Below are 22,927 nucleotides of genomic sequence, written 5' to 3' on the forward strand. Positions count from 1 at the left end.
AAAGCTGAGGCCAGAGACCTCCCTTCCCATTCCAATGGTGTGACCTTACCACCAGTACAGTACATCCCTACTGGCTGGAAAGAAGGAGGGCAGACAGTCAGTGGGTGGGCCCACCTGGCCAGATGATATTTTGGCTGCACAGCCTTTACACACACACACATTGCTAGAATGCTGAACACGGACTGCGCCCCACCCAATATCCCCAACCCCAAATGCAGAGTAGCCAGGCTTCCAGACATAAATTAAAAATAAAATAAAATAAAATAAAAAAGAGTTGGTCTCTGGGAAGGAGAGCTCATGCAGAGATGAAGGCAACTGCCCCTGGGAATCAGGGCCAAGGAGGACCAGAAATCCCTGCCCTTCCCCTCGGGGTCCTCATTCCCCAGGGACCACTGCCCTAAGATAGGGTCACTAACAACCAGCCATAGGCTTCCAACCCCTTTAATGTCCAGTCTCCTAACTTATTTGATTTTGGTGCCGGCCTCCATTTCCCCACTTTAGCCCAAGGGAATGGTGTTGTAGGGGTGGGTTGAGGAGGAAGTGGGGGCAGCCTGCAGGTCTTTAGCTGGCTTCTCCTGGTTGTGGATCTGGGTCAGAGGACCCCACACATTCCTTGCTGAGCCGCACAATTTCCTGGGACAGAACTTCCATGTCCTAAGAAACAAATAAACCATCAGGGGCCAGAGAAGTAGCAGGGGAAGCTCCCTCACCAAGCCTGGGGTGTCCTTCTTACTTCGTTCATCAATACCCAAGTCTAGCCTGGGACAGGAAGGTGTTTGGAGAAGTTCCCAAAGGCCCTAGCAGTGAGCTGGGCTCAGGAAAGGTGTATGTATGAGGGTATGGGAGCTTCTGGAGCTAGGGATATGGATATGGGAGTGGACTGCCTGTAATGCATGGCGCACTGGAGGATATGACCCCCTACCACCCTGGCCACCTTCTTTTTAGTAAATAGTGAGTTTGCTTCTCAGAAGCAGGTGCCCGGTCTGCATTCATTCTAAATCCTTCAGAAATGGGGGAAATATTTGAGTGCCAGGATGGCCAAGTGGACATGTGGGTGGACACATGGGGGATCCATGGTAGGCAAACAGGTGGACAAATGAACTGTTCAGAGGACAGATGAAGGGCAACAGGTAGGCAGGCAGGTTGCTGGGTGGGTGGGTGAAAGCTAGGGCAAGGAGTGTGATTGATGAATAGGTTTTAAGAAAGAGAGCAGTAGGTCAGGAAATGGGTGGAAAGACGTGGGGCAGATGATTGAATGAGTAAGGGGCAGATGGACAAACAGTACGGTGGGTCAATGGAAGAGTTGGGTGACTGTGTGTATGAACAGGTAAGTGGATGGATGCAAGGACAGAGGGAAAAGTGAACCAAACTAACCATGGCAACTTGACTGGAGGATGGGAAGATGAGGATGAAGGAATGGTTGGTGAATGGGGTGGGTTGGTGGGGGAGACTGGCAGATGACCGAGGGCCTGTGTGGCGACTGGGCAGTCAGGTGGCTGCATGGACAGACAGGCACACTGGTAGGCTACTCGCCTTATGCAGGTGCATATTCTTGGTGAGCTGCTCCTCCAGCATGTTTTGTAGCTTCTTGTTCATCTCCCGAAGGTTCTCATCTCCTGGCTTCACCAGGTCTCTCAGGACACTGCCCAGCCCACTGCGGTCTGTGTGGCCTGCTGCCACGGACACATCTGCAAGGGCCCAGGCTGAGAGCTACCCACCCAGCAGAACCAGTGGAGAAATAGCCAGAGACAGAGCAGAGAAGAAGGAAACAGAGAGTGGAGGAGAAAAGTGGGGGGCGGGCCATTTCATTTGAAGGGCAGAGGCTTAGCCATCCTGGTTGTTACTTGCTAGCTGTGCAGCCCTGAAAAATGGGGATAATAACTAACTCATGGAGCTGGAAAAATGTATATGACTGCATGTAAAGAACAGAGCACAGTCAGGTCTCAGCACATGTCAGTTGGTATTACTCTGATTCATAGGAGGAAAAAGAAAGAGAAGAAGGTTTGAAAGAATGGGGCAAAAGAAACAAAGATGGGAAGGGGGGAAGAAAGAGGAGAGAGGAGAGGAAGAGGAGAGAGGAGGGAGAAAAGTGAGGAAAAGATAAGGACCCCAAAGGTATACACACAGAGAGAAAGAAAATTTCTGAAAAACATTTTAAAAAAGAAAATTTCTTGAGATGGAACAATATAGACAGGAACACTGTGACAACATGAAGGGGAAAATGGGGCACAAAAAAGAGACAAAGAGAAGGGATAAGGGGGAGAAAGATGAGGAAGTGACAAAGGGAGAAGAAAGGAGAAAGAAGGCAGAGAGACACACTAGAGAAAGCAGAGTGGAAAGATGACAGAGACCCAGAGAAGAGGGAAGAGCCAAGATAAGAGACAGAACAGAAAGACGCAAGTACGGGCCCGCCCTGGTATCCCTTCCGTCAGCTGTGGTCTTGTCAGTAGCTTTGCTGAGTTCCAAGGGAAGAGGAGAAAAGCCTTGACATTGGACAGTGGGGAAGGAGGGAGCAGGGGAGATGTTGGACGAGGGCTGGGGACGGGGCACTGACCGATCCGGCTGTCCATGACGTAGGTCTCAATGATGGCACTCTTCCGGCAGAGATCCTCTGCCATGGAGGCGCTGCTCACTTCCAGGTGCTTCACCTGTGGGGTGGCCCAGCCCACCTCAGACCCCTTGACTGCGTATGTTTACACAAGGAGGGGCCAGCCAAATACCAACCACCCCTCCTTGGCCTCCTGGCCATGTAGGGACAAGCAGGCAGACAGCACCTTCTCCTCCAGCATCCATTTCTCCTGCTGCGTCTCTGCCAGGCGCTGAAAGAGCTCAGCCACTTCTTCGTCTGACAGCTCTGCCGGCCTCGGGGGCTGTGCCTGAGGGCTGCTAGACAGGGACTGCAGGGAAGAGGAGGGGAGAAGCCACCCCCAACTCAGTGCCTCCGCCCCAGACATGGTTGGGGTTAAGAAAGAGAATGAATTTCTCTTTCGGGGTGTTGGGGGGAGGGTGAGCTCTGCACCTAGGGCTGTAGTCAAGCTGTAGTCAAGCCTGTAGTCAGGCTTGATCCCCCTTTGCCTAAAGGAGAGACAGGAATGACCACATCATAGCCTTATGGAGAGAATGGAGAACCCATAGCACCTGTGACCTCAATTCCAGTTGACAGGAAAATTAGGGGAGAGAGGAACCAGCTAAATGATACCACTAGAAAGCTAGCAGGAACATTCAAAAGGCAGAATAATTTTTGTAGGTCAACTGGGCTGGTCTCTTCTACAGGTTGGTGTTGTGGAAAAAAAAAGAGAGAGAGAGAGAGAGAGAGAGACCACACTAGATTCAAAAGACTTAAGGGACCTAAAGCAACCAGATTCAACATGTGCTCTGAAACTGAATGCTGATTCATAGAAAACCAGCAACAAATGACATTTTGGGGCCAACTGGAGAAATCTGATTAAGGTCAAAGTATTAGATGAGATAAAAATTAACAAATTGGAGCCCTGGCTGGTGTAGCTCAGTGGATTGAGCGGGGGCCTGCGACTCACACGATCGCGGTTCGATTCCCAGTCAGGGCACATGCCTGGGTTGCAGGCCAGTTCCCTGCAGGCCAACTCCCAGCAGGGGACGCCCGAAAGGCAACCATACACTGATATTTCTCTCCCTCTCTCCTTCCCTTCCCCTCTAAAGATAAATAAATAAAATCTTAAAAAAAAAATTAACAAATTGGGAGGGTAGTGACCAGCTGAACAAAAACAGGTTGCTTATAAGTTCATTTAGGATCACAAAAAGAGAAACAGGCCTGGAAGGGCATGAACTAAGGATATATAGTGGTAATCTCCAGGTGAAAATGTGAATGCTTTGGATTTTTTTTTAATTGTGTGTTTTAAAATTTTTCCTATGATGCACACACACGGAATTAAAAAAATTCCAAACAGAAGTGGCTGCCAAGGAAGCTGGTATGACAGTCAGCAATAACAGGCGATAATCGTGAGTTGGAAAAAAGGACTTCCTATGGGGATGAGGCGCCACCTCCTAAAACCACTTAGTTTTATGGCACCAGGAAAGGCAGAATTAACCCACAGATGATGAAAAAGAGGGTTAGAGGGAATAATTTGTCCATCCCCTATTCAGCGCTCTGAAACTAAGCTGGTGAGCTTAGGGAAAAGTTGACAAGGAAATGTGTGTGCTGGGTCCAGAAGGAAGAACGAGGGCCCCAGAATCTGGGTAGGAGAGACTGGAGCTGTCGGCTCTTCCTTGCCTCTTACCCTGGCTGGAATGCTTGAGCTCTCCTTCTCCCGCAAGATTTCCCGATAGCTGAAGGAGGAGACGCTACTGCTGTCCCCAGTCTGGGTCCGGCTTGGTGAGTTCATCTCTGAGAGAACCAGCTCCTCAAGGCCTGGGCAGAGAGGGAAGAGAAACCGGAGCTCCAATTCCCCAGGGCCCAAGAGGAGTAACTGGCAGGAAGGGGCAGAAATAGATTTGACAGAGATGGAAAGAGGCAAAAAGACACTTGGGCCCACAGGAGGATAGGGAGAGGCAGAATCAGAAAAAGGAGCTGCCTCTCTAAGCAAACCCACACACATCAGAAAAGAAACAAAGGTGATGAAATGGGGGAAATTTCATGAAGTAGACACACACGAACATAGAAAGTGGCACACACACTCATCGGGGCACAAAGAGCTGGAGAGAGCACAGGAGAATGCCCACATGCAGAGGTAAGACCGCAGAGAGACAACAAGCTGGAACAGATGAGAGAGGAAGAGACCCTGGATAAGCACACGAGTCAGAGCAGAGACAGAGGGAAAGATGGCGCTAAGTCTCGTAGTCAGGCACCTAAATCTAATTTCATCTAACAAAGAGAATGTATAGCATACAATTTTGAATATGTTTGTTGATTCATACATTAATCTGTAACAAAAGAGAAATCAAACTCTTCTTTTATAAATATGGGTTACTTCAGAGATAGAGTGCCTCAGAGAGACATTGATTTAGTGAGATACGTTCGCTTTTGCCACGTTGCTTAAAACATGGCCACTGTGCTGAGGCCTCTGCTCCTGAAGCTGCTTTAGGGTATCGGGATTGGGGGGCTGATGCCACATCCTCAGGATCTCCTGCAAGAGCAGATTAGCTGCAGAGAGACAGGGAACAAGTTTTCTCTGAGCCTGTGATATGGGAGATGCACCAGAGTCATTACTGCATCATCTTTATTTATTTAAACATATTGATAGGCCATTTCTTTCTTGGGAAAAAAAAAGTCCGAAGCACCCAACTTTCATTGTTGTTGTTGTTGCATTGCTTGGCATAAGTGGCAGAAATAAGATGGATTTTAGCTGCATAATGATCATACCACAGTGTTGCTGCCTGATTGTAAGCCAGTCTCCCTAGCTCATCTTGGACTTCTTAGAGGACCAAGACATGGAGGCTTTCCCATCAGGGACCCTGGAGCGTGGGGACTCAGTCCATATTTATAGATGAAAGAATGGATAGAAGACATTTAGAGACACTGGGCAAGGTGCAGGAGTGTGCACATGGTGGTCATGGGGTAATGGACAGAGGCAGACACAGAAAAAGACAGAAGAGAAACAGAGATAGAGAAAGATAAAGGGAGAGAGAGAAAAGAAAAAGAAAGGCGGGAGGAGAAAAGGAGAGAACTAGGAAAATAAGCAGGGAGGGAAAGGCAGATACAGAGAGAGGATATGAGGAGGCAGAGAGGGAGACAGAAACAGGAGAGACACAGCAAAGAGAGACATAGAAAGAGATAATGCAGAGAAAGATAAAAACAGAGGAAAGAGACAGAGGCAGGGAAAAAGGAAAAGACAGATCAAGTTCAAGAGGGACAGAAAACACAGGAGAGCTGGTGGAGTGAGGTACAGGAAGCAGCTCTGGCCTTCAGGCCCAAGCCCTGCCTCCCTGGGTCTCAGCCTCCCTTGAGGTCTGGGTCCCTCACCGGAGCGGCTCTTGCTGTTGGTTAGGATGTCCTGCAGCCGCTCCTGCAGCTTATCCGCTCGTTTCCTCTCAAGGTGCAGCTGCCGCTTGAGATCCTTGAGCTGTGGGGGCACAGAGGGAAAGGTAGGGGCTGAGGCCCAGTGGAGCCACAGGTCAGGGAACGCAGGGCGGGACAGGGCTGTGCTGGGACACCACTTCCCCCTCGTACCGCGGCACTGCCTTTTTTCTCCAGGATGCGCTGCCCATCCACTGTGTCCTTCACTTCCTGTGTGATAGAGAAATCATGGCTGGTGGGTGCTAGAACGGCTGCACGCACTGTGCTCGCTCCCTGCCCCATTACTGCAAGCCAAGGCCTAGGGTGTGTCTGAGGACCATGGGGCAAGCAGTAACCTGCTTCAGGCTGCTGATGGCCTTCAGGTGGCAGTCACGCTCCTCCCGGGCCTGCTGGAGCTGATCCAAAACACACTGTAGCTCCTCCTCCTTGCTCTGCAAAGCAGAAGGCAGCTCAGGCCTCAACTCCAGAAACAGTCCTTCTACCAGAGCCTCTCCCTCCCCGGAGACGGATGACACCATGCAATCAATAGGCACCTTCAGCTCATTAGTGTGCTGCTCCCGACACTGCTTCAGGGCTTCCTCTTGTTCCTGCTGCTGTTGCTGCAAAGATTCCTACAAGACAAGTCCCAGGTCTCACCACAGCCTCCCAGAGGACATCACACCCAGTGAGATGTGTGAGGGACTGCAGCACGGGGTCCCCAGGTGTGCAGAAAAGACACTCCTGCAGGGAACATCGAATGTCTTTCGGCAGTACACACAAGTGTCACATCTGGGGCTGTGCTGTCACATCCAAGACCAACATTTGCATTTACATTTTATTTAATAAAACATAATACAGCATTTACTGCAGGTGAGGAATGTTGTAAGGCTTTCACATATATTAACTCATTTTATATACCCCTCCACAATACCTAGACAATAGGTATTACTGTTATTCCTTTTTTACCGATGATGAAACAGGCTGCGTAGAGGTCAGGAAACTTGGCTATGGTCACACAGCTAGAAAGTGGCCCAGCCAGGACTCAAACCCAGGAACATGATTGGATCCAACATCTATGCTCCTCAGAGCTTTGTCACACCACCTCCCACATACGGGATTATCATGAGTTTTCCAGAAAGTGGCAATAAAAGTTTTTGTTGAAACGAAAGTAGGATATTACAGTAATTTCCTGACAGAAGTATAATTTCAGAAAGAAGAGGTACCTTTTCAAATTTTCAGATGTGACATCCTGCCTTATCGATGGCCATCCCCTAGTCCCCTCCACAGGGCTGCTATTTAGCCAGGGAGGCTGTGGGGATGGGAAAGTCCAGAGTCCAGGGCATCTCAGAAACTTTGACAGCCTAACTACTCCTTGTTTCCTGGTTTGGCATGCCCCCCCCCGCCCCCCAATCAGCCTCTGAGACTCACCAGGCACCAACTCACCTCAGCCTCCTTCAAGCGCCGTTCAAACCAGCCCTTGGCTCCGTCCATAGAGTGTACCTGAGCTTGAAGTTCTTCCACTGTGTGCTGGAGATTCTCCAGTTCCCGTGTTCGAGCCTGGGAGAGGACAGACTGTCATGGGCCAGACAGGGGGAGGAGCAGGCACCTCACCCACGCCATGCCCTAGCCCATCAGCAGTGCTGTGCTCCTGTTTTAGAGGCCGAAGTGCATCATCATCTACCCACTCACCTTCTCCTCACGAATCTGAGCACGGAGCTCCTCCTCCTGTCGCTTCTTGTCTTCGTGCAGCTCACGGAGTTCCCGCTCATAGCGGGCACGCACCCCCAGCACCTCCTTTTCATGCCGAAGTCGGATAGCTCCCAGCTCCTCCTTGTGCTGGGACTTCTCCTGCAACGTCTCCATTGCCAGCTCATCCAGCATGGCCTTCCTCTTCTCAGCACTCTGGGGGCCAGGAAGGTGGAACAGGAGGATGTCCGTCAATGTCCTCCCTGAACACCAAAGAAGGCCTACAGCCCTCTCCTCAGGTCGGAGGAATGAGCCAAACTCCACCTAATCTACATCCCCACAGAACTGGCTGTTAGTCACCCATCCTCATGGAACTGGCCACTTTGTGTCCCTTCCCTTTCCTGTGGGTTGGGCCACATCACATGCCCCATCTGTGTGAACCAGGCCTTGCAACCTTCCCAGAGCTGCCCACCTTCCGAGCCTCCTGTAGTTCCTGGGTCAATTGTTCCCTCTCCTGCCCGATTTCTTGAAGTTGTTCCAGCAGCCGACTATTGGCTCGTAATGACTCCTAATGCGGGGACAAAGAGGGTGAGTTAGATAAAGAGCACCCAAGAGATGCTGGTCACCCATGACACTTCTGGTAGAACCATCTCCCTAAACCCCGTAAAGTGGGTATTGCCCTCTCTATTTCAACGTGAGAACCAAGGCAGAGACTGCTAGCTGCTCTTCAGTATTCATTCTCCCTTCATTCTCTGGACTTTGTGGTTAGGCACACAGCGGTCCAGCTGATGTTTCCCTGCCTCCCTCACAATTAAGTACAGCCATGGAATGAAAAGTGGTGAGTATTGTGTACACTGTAAAGTAAAAGGGCATGCTGGGCCTTTTCTACTTCCTTTCAGATGAAATAAAAAAATGACGGTAGGGGAGCTTGAGCAAGCATCTTGGATGCCAAGATAGCCTTACGTCAAAGGTGACAAAACAGCAATGTAAAAAGAACCTGGGTCCCTGTCAATGGATCAGAAGCCAGCATCCCATATCTGGGCAACCTAGCTCGACTCTTACATGAGACAGAACTAAGCTTTTATTCAGTAGAAACCACTATTATTCTACTGTCTATTATGGATTCAGAATGGCTCTCCTATCTAATTGAAGATTTTTAGTCTTAGAAATGAAATAACTTGATCTAGGACACACACATGCTAATACATTAGGGAGCCACACTGAACATCAGGTCTTCCTGACTGCACAGTCTTCCCACTGCACCTCATCACAAAGTCCATTGTGCCAGCACTAGGAACTAGAAGACAGGTCACAACCATAAGTGTCACCTGAAGCTGGGAGTTGAGGTCATCCTTCTGTCCCATGAGGTCTTCATACTCAGTCTGCCGCTGCTGCAATTCAGCTGTGAGCTCAGCAGTCTGTTCCCGGAGCATATTTAGCTCTTGGGTCTTGGCTGTTTGGATCTAGAGAAAGTAGTGGTGATGGGAAGTGGAGTGAAAGAGGCCGCTGGGGGCCAGTCGCAAGGTGTGAGCCTCCCAGTTCCAGGGAGACAGGTAGAAAGAGTCAGGAAGATAGAAGAAGAATTTCAAAGAGAAGAAGAGTGAGAGAAAGATCGACAAGGCAATGGATAAGCGTGATATATTCACCTAAGGGGATACTACACAGAGATAAAAGAACAAACCAGTGCTACATATAAACATCACAGATATAGTGCTATAGGAAGGAAGCCAGACACAAAAAGGAAGCCAGATTCCATTTGCATGAAGGTAAAGGACAAATAAAACTAATCTATGTTGCTAGAGGTCAGAAGAGTGGTTATTTGGGGGGAACTATGAATTAAGAAGGGGTAGAAGGGACCTCTGGGGTGCAAAAAATGCTGTTTTGAGCTGGTGGTGGCTACACGGGGAGAGAGAGAGAGAGAGAGAGAGACAAATTGATAAGATAGACAGACATGCTTCACTGAGTGTACACTTAAGACTAGTCTACTTCTAAAAAAAAAGACTAGTCTACTTCTTGCACTTTATAGGAGAAGCAGGGATAGATGCAAGAGAAGTAGAGACATAAGAGAAGCAGAGTGGAAGCCAATAGAAAGCAGCTGAGAATAAAACAGAAACAGAGGTGGGAGAACAGCATGAGGTCAGGAATACACTGTCTCAACATGGATCAGAAGCAGAGGGAGAAGGGGAACTGGGGAGGGATAACAGAGGGTTCCCAAAGTGTCCTGTACCTGCTCCAGGGCAGCCAGGCTAGTCCTCAAGGCATTGTTCTCAGCCAAAAGTCCTTCTACTTGTTCCTGAGCATCCGCACTCTGGATGGACACCTGGCCCCACCCCCACAATTAGGTGAGAGTGGGTCCAGAACAGGGGGACAGCCAGGAGAGGACACACATACACAGAAACTACAAGGGAAAGCAGGATCCCTGGGGCCTGGTCTGCCTGTACGATACCCACTGGAACTGCCCCCACCCTTGACCCCCATATTCCTGAGCCCACCAGTATGATGTACCTGATCTTGGAGGGCTCGCATAGCTGCTGCGTGCTCCAGGCGCTCCCCCTGTCGTTGATCTCTCAGCTCTGCCAAGCTCTGTGGGGACCAGGTCAGGGCAAGTCATTTGAGATCTCAGCTTCCCCTAGGGTACATAGAACTACACAGACTCCCTCTTTGACTACCTGACAGCATGAGCCTAGCACTTGGGGGTCTTGAGATACCCAGCTAGCAGAGATCTCGGGTTTACCCAGACTCTAGTCATACCCCCAGGGGCCTGAAGCACCCCTATATCCCAGTCCCAAGCATCTCAGAAAACACCCATGTTCCTGGTGATTTCAGACTCAGCCCCCATCCACAGTAGACCTCACATTCACTCAGACTCCAGTTTAGAAGCCCTAGGATTCTCAGGCACAGTTAGTTCCCAGGTACTCTAGCTTCGCCCAGACTCCAGACCCCAACCTCAAGGGGTTTCAGACAAACTCAGCCCCCATATTCCTAGCTGCCAAGAGTCTCAGACCCATCCAAACTTATTGCCCAGACTCTAGAGGTCTCCAGCCCATACATTCTCCTAATTTCGAGCTTAAGATGAGGTCTCAAGATTAACAACCCCTCCACCATCTTCCATTCCTGTCCCCAGTCTCTGGAGATCTTCACACCTAGCTAAATGAAGATCCAGCTTTACCCAAACTTCTTTCTGTAGCTCCTAGGATCCTTAGATCTGCAAGCCACCATATTCCCCAATCCATAGGACTTCAGACTCACCTACTTTAGGGGGAAGCCTGGAGGCTCTAAAGTCACCCAATCCCCAACCCTCAGGAGTCTCAGACCCAATTAGACTTTTGCTCCAGTCTCGGGACATCTCGCACCCACCAGTTTTGTATTCATAGGCCCCAGGGGTCTCATGACCATCCATCACATGTGATCCAGCTTTCTAGGTATCTCAGACCAATACCCTGAGGGTCTCAAGTGCACTCAGGCTCCAGGCCCAACTGTCTCATCCGTGGAAGTCTTGCATCTACCCAGACCCCATATGTCTCAATGTCACCCAACCACCCTGGCTGGTGTGGCTCAGTGGGTTGAGCACCCTGGTTGGGGGCATTCGAGAGGCAAACAATCAATGTTCCTCTTGCACACAGATGTTTCTCTCCCTTTCTTTCTCCCTCCCTTCCCCTCTCTCTAAAAAATACATAAAAATTTTCAAAAGTCACCCAACCTCCAGGGAATTTTAGACTCACTCCCATTCCTGGTCTCAGCCTCTAGTGATCACAGATTTTTCCAGACTCCTGACTACCTCCCCCAGAGCTGCAGAATCATCCAAACTTGTGGCATACAGCCCCCCAAGTCCTCAGTCCCTTGGGATCTCTGATTCATGGAGATTCCTAGCCCAACTCCAAGGGCTCTTGGGGCTCCGCAGTTCCCATTTTCCTAGCTCTTTGGTGCCCTAAGACCCATCCAGTCACTGTGAGGGAGAAATCTAAGACTGGTCCTTAGTCCTCAGAGTGATTTGGACTCCCAGCCCGGGTCCCCATCCCAATGATCTCAGAATTCAGCCTCTCACCTGATTGGCAGCCTCGAGTTCCTGCTGCAGCTTCTGAGTTCTAGCCAACTGGGCTTTGAGATCAGCTTCCTTCCGCTGTTGTAACTCCTCAATCTTGTTCCTAAGGGTGATGTGGGACAGCGGGGGTACAATGACCATGGCCTAAGGCCCAATCTCCCAGCTCTGCTCTCGAGGCTTTCAGTTAATTCTGTTGGGCACTGTCACTGGAGTCCACCAATACTCCCAACCCTGGTAGTTACCGGCTGTCATTGAATAGTGTCTCCTTTTCTGTCTGCAGACGGCAAAAACTGGCCATAGAAAGACAGACATAGATGAGTCCATTCCATAAGTAAATCCTCTCCCTAGTCCCACCAGACCCCTTCCCCCACTTCTGGAAAAAAGAAATTTACCTTTCTTGTTTCTTTTTCAGTTTCTCAGAGAGCTGGGGGGTACAAACAAATGATAGTGATCATAGTATTAGTACAGACAAAAATAAACTTAATATTTATAGACACTCTCACTAAGTCTTTTTTGGAACCTGAATTTACTTATGTGATTTTGTGGAATCCTCAAAATAGTCCTGAGGAGTATTGCTGGTGTTACGAATGGGGAAACTGAGTTTCAAAAGGGCCTTTGTCTGCCCAGCTGATCAGCAGCAACAATATGATCTCCACTCAGCTCCCTCAGACTGCAAAGCCCACCACTCATGTCCCCATCGTATCAACCAATGGCTACGTAATAGAATGGCAAGGCTGGGAGGCCTGGAAAACAGGCTCACAACTGCCATCCACGACACTGGGTCTCCAGTTCCTAAGATATGAGCCTTCGGTCTATCAATTCTTGGATGGATGGATGGATAGATGAACAGATAACAAGTAGAGCTTGGAGGACAAAGAAGAAAGGAATGGGGCCTACCAGGTACAAGACATAGTGAAAGCACATTAGTCGATTCCATAATGAAAGCAACTCTGAGCCCTGACAGGGTAGCTCAGTTGGTTAGAGTATTTTCGCCATACACCAAGGTTGCACGTTTGATCCCCAATCATGATGCACACAAGAATCAATCAATGAATGCATAATTAATTGGAACAACGAATCAATGCCTCCCTCTCTCTCTCCCCTCCTCTTTCTAAAATCAATAAATTAAAAAAAAATTTTTAAAGGAAAGCAACTCTGACACACAAGTGTCAGTATCTCCACTTCACAGATGCCCAAACTGAGGCTATGAGAGGGTGCTCAGCCAGCTTTGGCCTTGCTAGGGCAAGTATAGCAGATGGGTAAGGCAAAGGCCAGTAAAAGCTTGGCAGTCTCACCTTAGCAAGTTCTTCCTGTAGCCTGGACGTTTCAGCTTGCTTCAAGCTCTGCAGGGAAGGAAAAGGGAAGGGGTTATTATCAGCAAGGAGAGAGGTAAGGCCTGTGCCTTGGTCTACTCTCCTGCTTCCCTAATCTACCAGCTCACAAAATAGTGATGTCACAAACATCTCCATGGGATCAAGGGCAGAGGTAGGGCATCTGCCTGCTACCTAGCACCCCAGAGCCAAGAAACCCAGATTCACCTCCAAGCCTTGTAGTTGCTCCCAGAGCAATTTCTTTTCCTCCTTCTCCATTTCCCACTTCAGCTCCACCTCTGCCAATGGCATGGGGGATAAGGTGGTGAGGGCTTGGTCCTCCAGGTGGTCCCCATGGCCTTCACTGGCAGTTGGAGACTTCCTGGCTTCTTTTTCATAGCGTTCCTGTAGTGCTAGCGGGTAAAACAGAGATACGTGATGGATAAGGTGATCTCTGAAGACCCTTGCTATGTGTAAAATAGAGAATTGATCTTCAACTCCTCAGCAGAGACCCCACCACAAATGACCACAAGCTTACAAAGCAAAGGTTTAGCCCCATCCACACAAATCACAAATCTTTTGAGCTCCACCAACCACTGAAATCCTATTTACCATCAAATTAGACCAAACTGGTTTCCCAAGCTCTGCCAACAGCCCAGCCCTCCAAGGTCATGCCCACCATTCCCCACTGCCCATTTACAGTTGAATTCTTCCTATAACCTCCTGTTCCCCAGCCACATTCTATGGCCTCCCTCCTTATCACCGAACTACTACCCACTACCTCACAAGCTCCAGCTGTTCTCCGAAGTCCACACATCAAGATCTTCCCATGTTTTATCAAATTTCCTCTCAGCTTTCATTTCAGACCCCACTGACAATCTAGGCTTAGAAACTTTCCAACACTCCTTCATTCCCCTTCTCTATTTAGGAAATACCTTTCTGATGTTCAATCTGCTAATCTGTAATCTGCTGGGTACCAAGCAATGAACTAAACTCACAAAGATACCACCTCTTTGGTACTTACAAAGTACTTACAAACTCACAAAGATACTTATCTCTACTAATCTTCCAGGTGGTGGGCATCACTATATGCACTTTGTAACTGAGTAAGCTTAGTCCCAAAGAGGAGAAATGGCTTGTCCAAAGTCATACACTAGGGTTCATGGCAGGACCAAGATTCTGAAGCCCTTCCACCTTTCCCCAGAAGGAAAACACCCTACTCAAGCCCCAAAGCCCTACACACTCCCAGGAGGGCCTCCACATACCTGCCACATTCTTCTGTAAGGCTGTGTTTTCCGCCTGTAGTCTCAGCAGCTCTCCATCCACAACGCTCCCGGCTTGGGCAGCCCCTGCTCTGGAAACCCCGTCCTTCAATTGCTGGTTCTCTAGTTCCAGCTGTTCCATCTGGCTGCAGAGCTGAGCAGGGGAAGAGCAAGGTAGCAGAATGGCAGAGAATCACAGCAATACTTGCTGAAATGTATAAAGCACTTGGCCCATGCACTTTACAATTCATTTAATTCCCGTTAACACTCCTGTAATGCGTAGATGCCCTCATACTCATTATATCCCCACTTCACAGATAAGAACGCTGAGGCACAGATGTTAAAATGACTTCCAATTCACACATCCATGAAGTGGCAATCACAGAACTTTGAGCATACTGAGAACAATGTTCTGCTTGCCCACTCCAACCTCACAGTTGCAGTCCAAGACCTCAGGCTCCACTGAAAGTTGTGGGTCCAAGATGTCAGCATCACGGAGAGCCCCACCTCCATCCCTCTTCTGTGGAGGGGTTTGTGTCTGGGAGCCTAGGCACCACAGACAGCTTTCAGGGCATTTCCGGGGCCAGTACTGCCCACAGGCCCATATCATCAGCCCTTGGCTGTGGAGAGGTATACAATGCAAGTAAAACTAAGCCCGCCCTGTTACCAACTCCTGACTAAAATACAGTTCTCACAGCAGACCTGACAAGATCCTGTGTTCCATTCAGATGAGACTACTAAGACCCACAGAGAATTTTTATTTTATTGCCTGGGATATGATCTACCCAGAACAGTATTGCTTTAATCCAGTTCTTCACATGACTGGCTGCATCCTTCAGCACTCTGCTCAAATGTCACCTTTCCTTTTTTTTTTTTTTAAGAAATAGGGTTTTTTTTGGTTTGTTTTTTAAAGATTTTATTTATTTATCTTTTAATAGAGGGGAAGGGAAGGAGAGAAGGAGAGAAGTATCAATGTATGGTTGCCTCTGGTGTGTCCCCTGCTGGGAACTGGCCTGCAACCCAGGCATGTGCCCTGACTGGGAATCGAACCGCGATCGTGTGGTTCGCAGGCCCGAGCTCAATCCACTGAGTTACACCAGCCAGGGCCAAATGTCACCTTTCAAGTAGTATTCCCCAACACAGAAATTCCAATACTCTCTAGCATAGTACTCTGTTCATTTATTTGTTTTCAGTTCTTTTAAATTTAATTATTGTTCAAGTACAGTTTTCTGTGTTTTACTCCCATCCCAGCCCACCCCCCTGTTCATTTATTTCTTACCCAGCACTAATCGCAATTAAATTGAACTAATGTGTATTTTGACTTCTTAAAGCTCTAAAAAATTCTGGATCATAAGTTCTGATGGCCAATTACATTTTATTTTGTAACATAGGGGTCTTAAGCACAGAATCTGAAATCAGACTGCCTGGATGTGAATTTCTACTCTGCCATTTATTAGCTGTGTGACCTTGGGACAGACTGCTTCATCTCTTGGGGGTTCATCTACATCGCTGATACTATGTGCAAGACTGTGTTCTTAGTAGCTTACAGACATTTACCCATTCAAATAGGAAAAATAATATTTCATCAGCTTGCTCTAAGAATTAAATAATTGTACAATGTAAAGTGCATCACAGGACCTGGCACACAGTTAATACTATATAACTGTCACCTATCAGTACCACTATTATTTGTTTACTACATTACCATCTTTCTCGCCATCCTATCCCCAGAATGTAAGCTTTCCAACAGTACAGACTATTTGGTACCTCTCCCAACTATTTCCGTAACACAAAGCACAAAGCAGGTGCTCAATAACTACTTGTTGAAGGAAAAAGTGAGCTGAAATATCTTAGCAAATAAGTGGTGAAGGGAGGCAAGTCTTGAACTTAGGTCTCTCTGTGAGCACTTCCAGTCCCCAGAGGGAGGAGGAGGAAAGTGTAAAGGAGGTTCTGTACCTGGACCAGGGCCTAGCCCAGGGCAGGTGCGAGGGAACACGAACTAGATTTATGGGAGAACACCTGCCCCTGCCTCACCCTGTAAGAACCATGATACCACTGAGACTAAAGACAGGAAGCAGTGAGAAGTGAGGTGATGATGTTGGCTGCATGTGGGCATCAGGGACTCTGAACTGTAGAGGGCAAGGACCCACTGGGAGGTGTTGTTTAAAGCAGGTTTAAAGGGGTGATGTGGTAAGAGCTGCTGGTCAGGACACCCTTTAGGGCTTGGTCTAGTAGAAGCAGCTAAAAGTGAGGAGACCAGTGAGGAAGCTGTAGGAATAGAGCAGGTGAGAGGTGGAAAAGGCTGAGGCAGGGCAGGACCACAGGATACAAAACTTTTAAATAGTCAATAAATACTTTGGAGGGAAAATAATAAAAGGATACTAGTAGAAGCTAACATCTACATAGCTGATACTATGTGCAAGACTGTGTTCTTAGTAGCTTACAGACATTTACCCATTCAATCTTCACAAAAGCCCTGCAAGGTAGGTATTGTCATTATCATCATTTCAATTTTAAACATCTTGGGAACCAAGAAATAGGCAGGTCAAGTGACATGCTCAAGGTTGCAGTTAGTAAAAGAGCCAAGAGTTTAATCTAGTTCTCCTGACTCTTAACTACTACTTGCTAAATTAATCTCTCCTGGTATTGTACCTGCTTAAAGGTTGTTTTGTTTTTTGTTTTAATTTTCTTTTCTTTTCTTTTTAGAGAGAGGGGAAGGGAAGGAGAAAGAGAGGGAGAGAAACACCAACGCGTGGCTGCCTCCCACATGGCCCCCACTGGGGACCAGACCCGCAACCCAGGCATGTGCCCTGACCGGGAATCGAACTGTGACCCTCCGGTTCACAGCTCATGCTTAAGTCACTGAGCTACAGCAGCCAGGGCTTGTTTGTTTTTAAAGTCTTAAGCACTACATTTCCATGCAGAGACTTGGAAACGCCATTTTATTGTCACAGACTTTCTTCCTTAAGACATACTAAAAACTTAGAAAATCATTGAGCATGAATACAGAATAGAGGCTGGGAACAAAAGACAATGTCTTCAACTTCCCAGTAGATTCAGATATAACCAGGACACCAAAAGCAGTGAGGAGATAGAATCATCCAACCCAGGCTAAATTATGTAGAACTAGAACCCCAAGCTCATGTCAGGAAGAAAGAAAAGGGAATCAGCTTGCACATTTGTCCATCCCATGTTAAACATAAGAACTTTACCTAAAACCCACCGATATCCTGGGGCTCCGTAACATCAGCCCCAAAATATACACAAGGAAATTAAAGCTCAGAGAAAAGGAATGACTTGGTCAGGAACCAGAGGGACCTCAGGGCTTGGAACCTTCTAATCCCAGCACAGTAGGGTAGCCCCATCTGTCAAACCACTGCCCCCCCAGCAGACATCCAGGACCCTTTTCAGCACCATGGACAGTGATCCAGGGCCAGCCTCTGTTCAACCACCCTCAGCTGCCCTCCAGCTTCAGCCCTGGTGACCCTCTACCCCTAAAATGCCCCTTGGCTATCCCAGGCACCAGCACCTTGCTGAACTCAGCCATAAGAGTGCTGTTCTGCAAGCGGAAGTCCTCCTCCTGGCTGTGAAGCTTTGCCTGCAGCATCTCATTTTCACTCAGCAGCCCCTCGACTTCCTGCAGTGGAAGACATGGGCCAGGTCTCCAACAGGGGCAGAAAGGATGTGAGATAGGGCAAAGGAACAGAGAGAGGGAGAAAATTACATGGGTAGGGGGGAAAACAGAGTGCAGAGAATGAAACAAGTAACATCAGGAGATACAAGGAGAGAGATACCAGGAGGGATAAAAGAGATGACAGGGAGGGGGAGAGACAGACATGAGGGGGTACAGAGAAGGTAAGATGCGGAGGGAGAGAGGGACATGAGGGGGAAAGAGTGAGTGCAAAGAGAAGGGTAGATAGAAATAGAGAATATGGGAGGCAGAGAGAAATGGGGAAAAGGGATAGATAGGGAAGAAGAAAAGGATGAAGAGGAAGAGAGGGAAAAGGGAAAGGCAGGAAGACAGAGAGATTGGAACAGAGAGACACACAGATGGAGAAAGAACAGAGATAGGAGAGAGGGGGTCAGGGAAAGAAATGAGTGAGGAAGAGATAGAGGAACAAGGGAGAGAGAAACATGGAGTCAGAAAGAGATAAAAAATGAAACAATGGCAGAGATAAATACAGGTTGGGGAGAGACAAAGAGAAGGTTGGGGAGAGAAACAAGAGTCAGAGAGCACAGGAAGACGGAGTCAGAAAGATAAAGAGAAAGGGAGAAGGAAAGACACAAACAGAGGCGCAGAGTGAGAGAAAAGTGAACACGGGAAAACAAAGACACACAGAAACATGGCAGTGAGTAGAGAGTCACAGTTGCAAGGGCATACACAGGGAAAGGCCAGTGCTAGGAGATCCCAGCATACAGAAATATCCCCACTAAGACAAACTCCCAGACACATTCGCCCACCACGGGTCCCCTTACCTGAGCTTTCTTGCTCTTGCTCAGTGCCTAAAGGTGAGGGGGGAGAGAGAGAGAGAGAAGGTGAACAGAGAGGAACAAGTGTCAAGAGGGACAATGATAACAGGAAATTGGGGATGGGAGCATCTTTAACCACAAAACTTGCATTACAATTTGTAGCCCACAGGAATGATGTCATGAGTGAGTGGTGTGGCATCTCGCTTACATCCTTCCCTGTAAGCTCTTGAGGCTATCCATGGGTCTTAGTATTTAACCCAGGCTCAGGCACTTGGTTGTATTGCTGTATCTGTCCAAACACATCTATGTGAATCTCTGCCATATGTCACGGAAACTACCGTTCCTCTGCTGAGCAGCTGAGGGCATTGTCAGGTGGGAAAATCATCACCTTACCAAAGAGAAGTCCTGTTTCCCGACCGCCAGACTTTCTGCATTCTGTATTCCTTCATCTAACAAATATTTACGGAGCATACATTATATACAAAATTGTGCTATGCATGGGAACAGAGGAGTAAAAAAAGAGACAAAGGAAGGCCTTGAATGTCTTGAGGGGCCACAAGAACTTGTATCTCATCTTCAGAGGACTGGAGAGGCAGGTTCAGTCTCACTTTACCAACAGGACCAGAACAGGGATGGGAAATAGGAGCACAAGGCAGGAGAGTGAAGAGGAGACAGATTCAAGGCAGATTTACCACTAGATCTGATTCTTTAGTTATATGTTAATGAGTGAGAATAAGTTATTGAAACTAAAAATGAATTGAGTAAATTAAAATTAATTGATAAATTAAGCAGAATTAAATAAAATTAGGAAACTAAAGAGACTTCCATGAGAATTTCTTGAATGACAGAATGTAACATTAGGTCTGGTTCACAGTAGGTACTCATTGGACCAATGAACAACTCAAATGACTACAGGGAAGCATGGGTGAGTGAGTAGCGGAGGGAACTACCTTCTGAGCTTTGCTGAACTCTTTATCCAGGTAAGCGACCTTCTGTCGAAGACTGGTGAGTTCTGGTGTGGGGAAAACACACAGTCTCAGCCTCAGTGGGTGGCTTAGGAGGTGAATGGTCTTCCCACCAGGCCCCTGCCCCCCAAAGCCACCTCCATCTAATGAGACCCCTTGGCTCACCAACACCATTCTTTCGTAATTCATCTGAAAGCTGGTAGTTGTTTGTCCGTAGTTCCAGAAGCTGAGCCTTTGGGAGAAACAGAAAAAGAAAATAATTTGGTCAGGAATGTGCCCTTATCCTTACCATGAAGTTACCAATCCTCTGAGCCCCACAGACCCTGCTGCCTTCCATGTGCCTCTTTAGTCACTCCTTAAGACCATAGTGCATCCTGAGCTTCCAGACTCTCAGCCCCAATCCCACCTTCTGCAGTGCCACTTATAATCACAGCCAGCCAAACCTCTCCATCTCCCTGCTGCCCCCATTGCTCCTCTTCCAATCCACAATGCACTGACCTAGTTGGGCTCTTGCTTTATGTGTTCTATGGCTCTCCATGCTCATAGGATAAAGTTCCTCCTCTTTCTCTGACTGGTGTGGCTCAGTTGGTTGGGCATTGTCCAGCAAAGTGAAAGGTCACTGGTTCAATTCCCCCTTAGGGCATATGCCTAGGTTGTGGGTTTGGTTCCCAGTGAGGGTATGTATGAGAGGTAACGGATCAATGTTTCTCTATCACGTTGATGTTTCTCTCCCCCTTCTCTCTCCCTTCCTCCTCCTCATCCTGGCTGACCTTGTCACACATTAAACACTGTTCTATCTTTCTGTCAGGGGTGAGTGTTATCTATCCTCTTGGCCACAGAAGGGTGTAGGGGCTTGCCTTCCTTCTTTCCCAATGGAAGAGGGCCTGGTAGTCTCCTGACTGATTTCACTGAGTAAGAGGGGGCTGCCTAGGGTCCCCACCCCCAAGGCTTCAAAATATGTCCAGTTCCCTTTCACAAATTGAGGGAAGGTGAAGTATGGACCTTGTCAAACAGCATACACCTACCTACCAGCCCTATAGAGCACTGATTCCAGTTCTTCCCAGAACCACTGTCCCTTACACCACCAGGACCTTTGCCTCCCATGGCACCAGCCACCATCCCACTGGTGCTGTGCTATAAAGGTCAGAGGGCTTGGTCTCTACAGAATCTTTCCTCTCCTGGACCCATTTGTCTGTCTCCCACAGTCCTAATTCAATTGTACACCCTTGGCACCCACCTAGAGTTCCTATCCATCAAAGTCTAATGTTTTCCCACACTCATGGCCCAATGAAATCAATCTGCCTCACTCAGAGGTCCCTACCCTCTTCAAGATCTCCCCAGTCATGATCCAATGGGATGACCCTACATCCTTCTTCCTTGTCTTTCTTCCTTGCGGAAGAGTCTTTCTTCCACAAGGCTTTGGGTGGGCCAGTTGGATTACTCTTACTCACTCATAACGCCCTGCACAAGTTACAGGAGTCTTCCCCTTTCATGATACAATGATCTCACCACCCTCACGGTCCCTCACATACAGACAACTGGTTTCCCTCACTCAAAGACCAATGTACTACCTGTCCTCATTCAGAGTTCCTTCTCTCTTCCCACAGGGCCCTACTCAGGGTTTTCCCTTTTCAGAGTCTCCCCATACACAAAATCCAATGGTCTTTCCCAGTAAGGAATTCTCCCAACAAGGGCCCACTTCTGGCCTTTCATCCCACCTCAGAGTCCCCCTCAAAAAGAAAATAAAATGGTCAGAGTACCCAGTTAGGGTACTTCCCAAAGCCCAGTGGTTTCCACTCCAGGAAGTCCAAGGTATCACTCCTCTAGTCCTCTCTTATTCAGGGACTCCTTTCCCCAGGCCTAATCACCCCTAACCATCCAATGGCACTGTCCCCTCTTGGGATCCACTGCCACCACTCCCACAGGATCTCCCACTCCCAGGAACAATGACAACAGGTGGGGGCTTGCCCCATTCCCTGGCGCAATGGTATCTCCTACAAAAATTTCCACCTCCCAACAGGTTATGGTATTACCCTCTCAAGCCCCCCCCCCACCATGACGTAAATGACGCAACGCCCACTTCCTTCCTCTGCAAACAAAATGGTTTCTCCCTCACTGGATCTCTTTCCCTCACAGCCTAATGTTACCATCATTCACCCATGGTGTTCCCGGCACAAGCTGAAGTCTCATCCCCTTCAGGTCTGAATAAGTTAGCCCTCACTCTAGGAGTCTCTCTTCTGCCCACAAGACTCAAAAAACTTAGCCCCTTAGAACCCAATAGTATCTCGCAATTCAGTCACCACTCAGAACCTCAGTTTCCCTTCTCCGGATCAACCCCCTAGACTAAAGGTCCATCCCAACCAACCCCGTCTCAGTGCCGGTGGTATGATCTCTGTATCCCGCCCCTAGTAGTCCATCCCGGTGGTCTTTTCCCCGACGAGCTGCACCTGCATCCGCTGAAACTCCTCCGGAGACAGAGCTTGCGCCATGTTCCTCCCCCCCCACCACCCCCCGACAGTTTTCTGCGCAGACGCAGCGGGTTCTTCTGTCATTGTGAGGGTCGGACCAAACCACTGGCCAAGAGCACAGGGGGAGGACTCTATTCCGGAAGTTCAACGTTTCGGAGACAGAGAGAAAATAATGAAATTGACAAGTCAGATGAATTTGAATTTAATATTTTACCAGAATGTAGGTCATCTGGTCTGACCTTTGAGCTCTCATAGAATATCCATTGTGATAAGACACGATAGCATCCCTGTGTCAGAGGTGGACTCATCGGAAAGGAAGTGTTTGCCGACAGAAAATCATCCTTCCATGGTTCTCCTTTAAAGAGAGTGGTTGACTTAATAACCATAGAAATGAAAGCGGAAGCTCTGCGTTGGTCTTGTTCTTGCCTCCCCAGTGTAACTCCAAACGGGAATCCCGCCTCCTATGAAGCCTTTGGCTTTCTCTTCTCTTCTCTTCTCTTCTCTTCTTTTCTCTTCTCTTCTCTTCTCTTCTCTTCTCTTCTCTTCTCTCTTTTTTCTTTTCTCCTTCTCTTCCTTTTTTAAGATTTGATGTTGATTTTCTTAATATGGTGACGTACATCATATTACGTAAAGGACCTCGCCACCAATAAATTTAAATACCTGCGAGGAGCCCTGGCCGGGTAGCTCATTTGGTTGGAACGCCATCCTACACATCAGCAGGTTGCGGGTTCCTTCCCTGACCGGGGCACATTC

General features: G+C 48.2%; 1 protein-coding gene across 1 annotated transcript; it reads right to left on the reverse strand.

Annotated features, from left to right (window-relative positions):
- Positions 1-100: 100 nt before the first annotated feature.
- On the reverse strand, positions 101-22,225 carry GRIPAP1 (GRIP1 associated protein 1). Its single transcript, XM_037062449.1, has 26 exons — positions 22,154-22,225; positions 19,872-19,938; positions 19,692-19,753; positions 18,748-18,774; positions 17,801-17,908; positions 14,275-14,425; positions 13,238-13,422; positions 12,995-13,042; positions 12,092-12,123; positions 11,942-11,989; positions 11,703-11,802; positions 10,163-10,240; positions 9,885-9,977; positions 8,986-9,120; positions 8,130-8,225; positions 7,661-7,873; positions 7,415-7,528; positions 6,526-6,603; positions 6,328-6,423; positions 6,146-6,202; positions 5,939-6,038; positions 4,257-4,387; positions 2,775-2,897; positions 2,555-2,648; positions 1,534-1,688; positions 101-654 (listed from the first exon to the last, which is right to left on the reverse strand). The coding sequence occupies exons 1-26, from the start codon at positions 22,193-22,195 to the stop codon at positions 562-564; spliced, it is 2,526 nt and encodes an 841-aa protein (XP_036918344.1). The 5' UTR covers positions 22,196-22,225; the 3' UTR covers positions 101-561.
- Positions 22,226-22,927: the final 702 nt, after the last annotated feature.

Source organism: Sturnira hondurensis, unplaced genomic scaffold, assembly GCF_014824575.4.
Source record: "Sturnira hondurensis isolate 20B ecotype Veracruz unplaced genomic scaffold, ASM1482457v3 Scaffold0013994, whole genome shotgun sequence".
NCBI classification, from domain to species: domain Eukaryota; kingdom Metazoa; phylum Chordata; class Mammalia; order Chiroptera; family Phyllostomidae; genus Sturnira; species Sturnira hondurensis.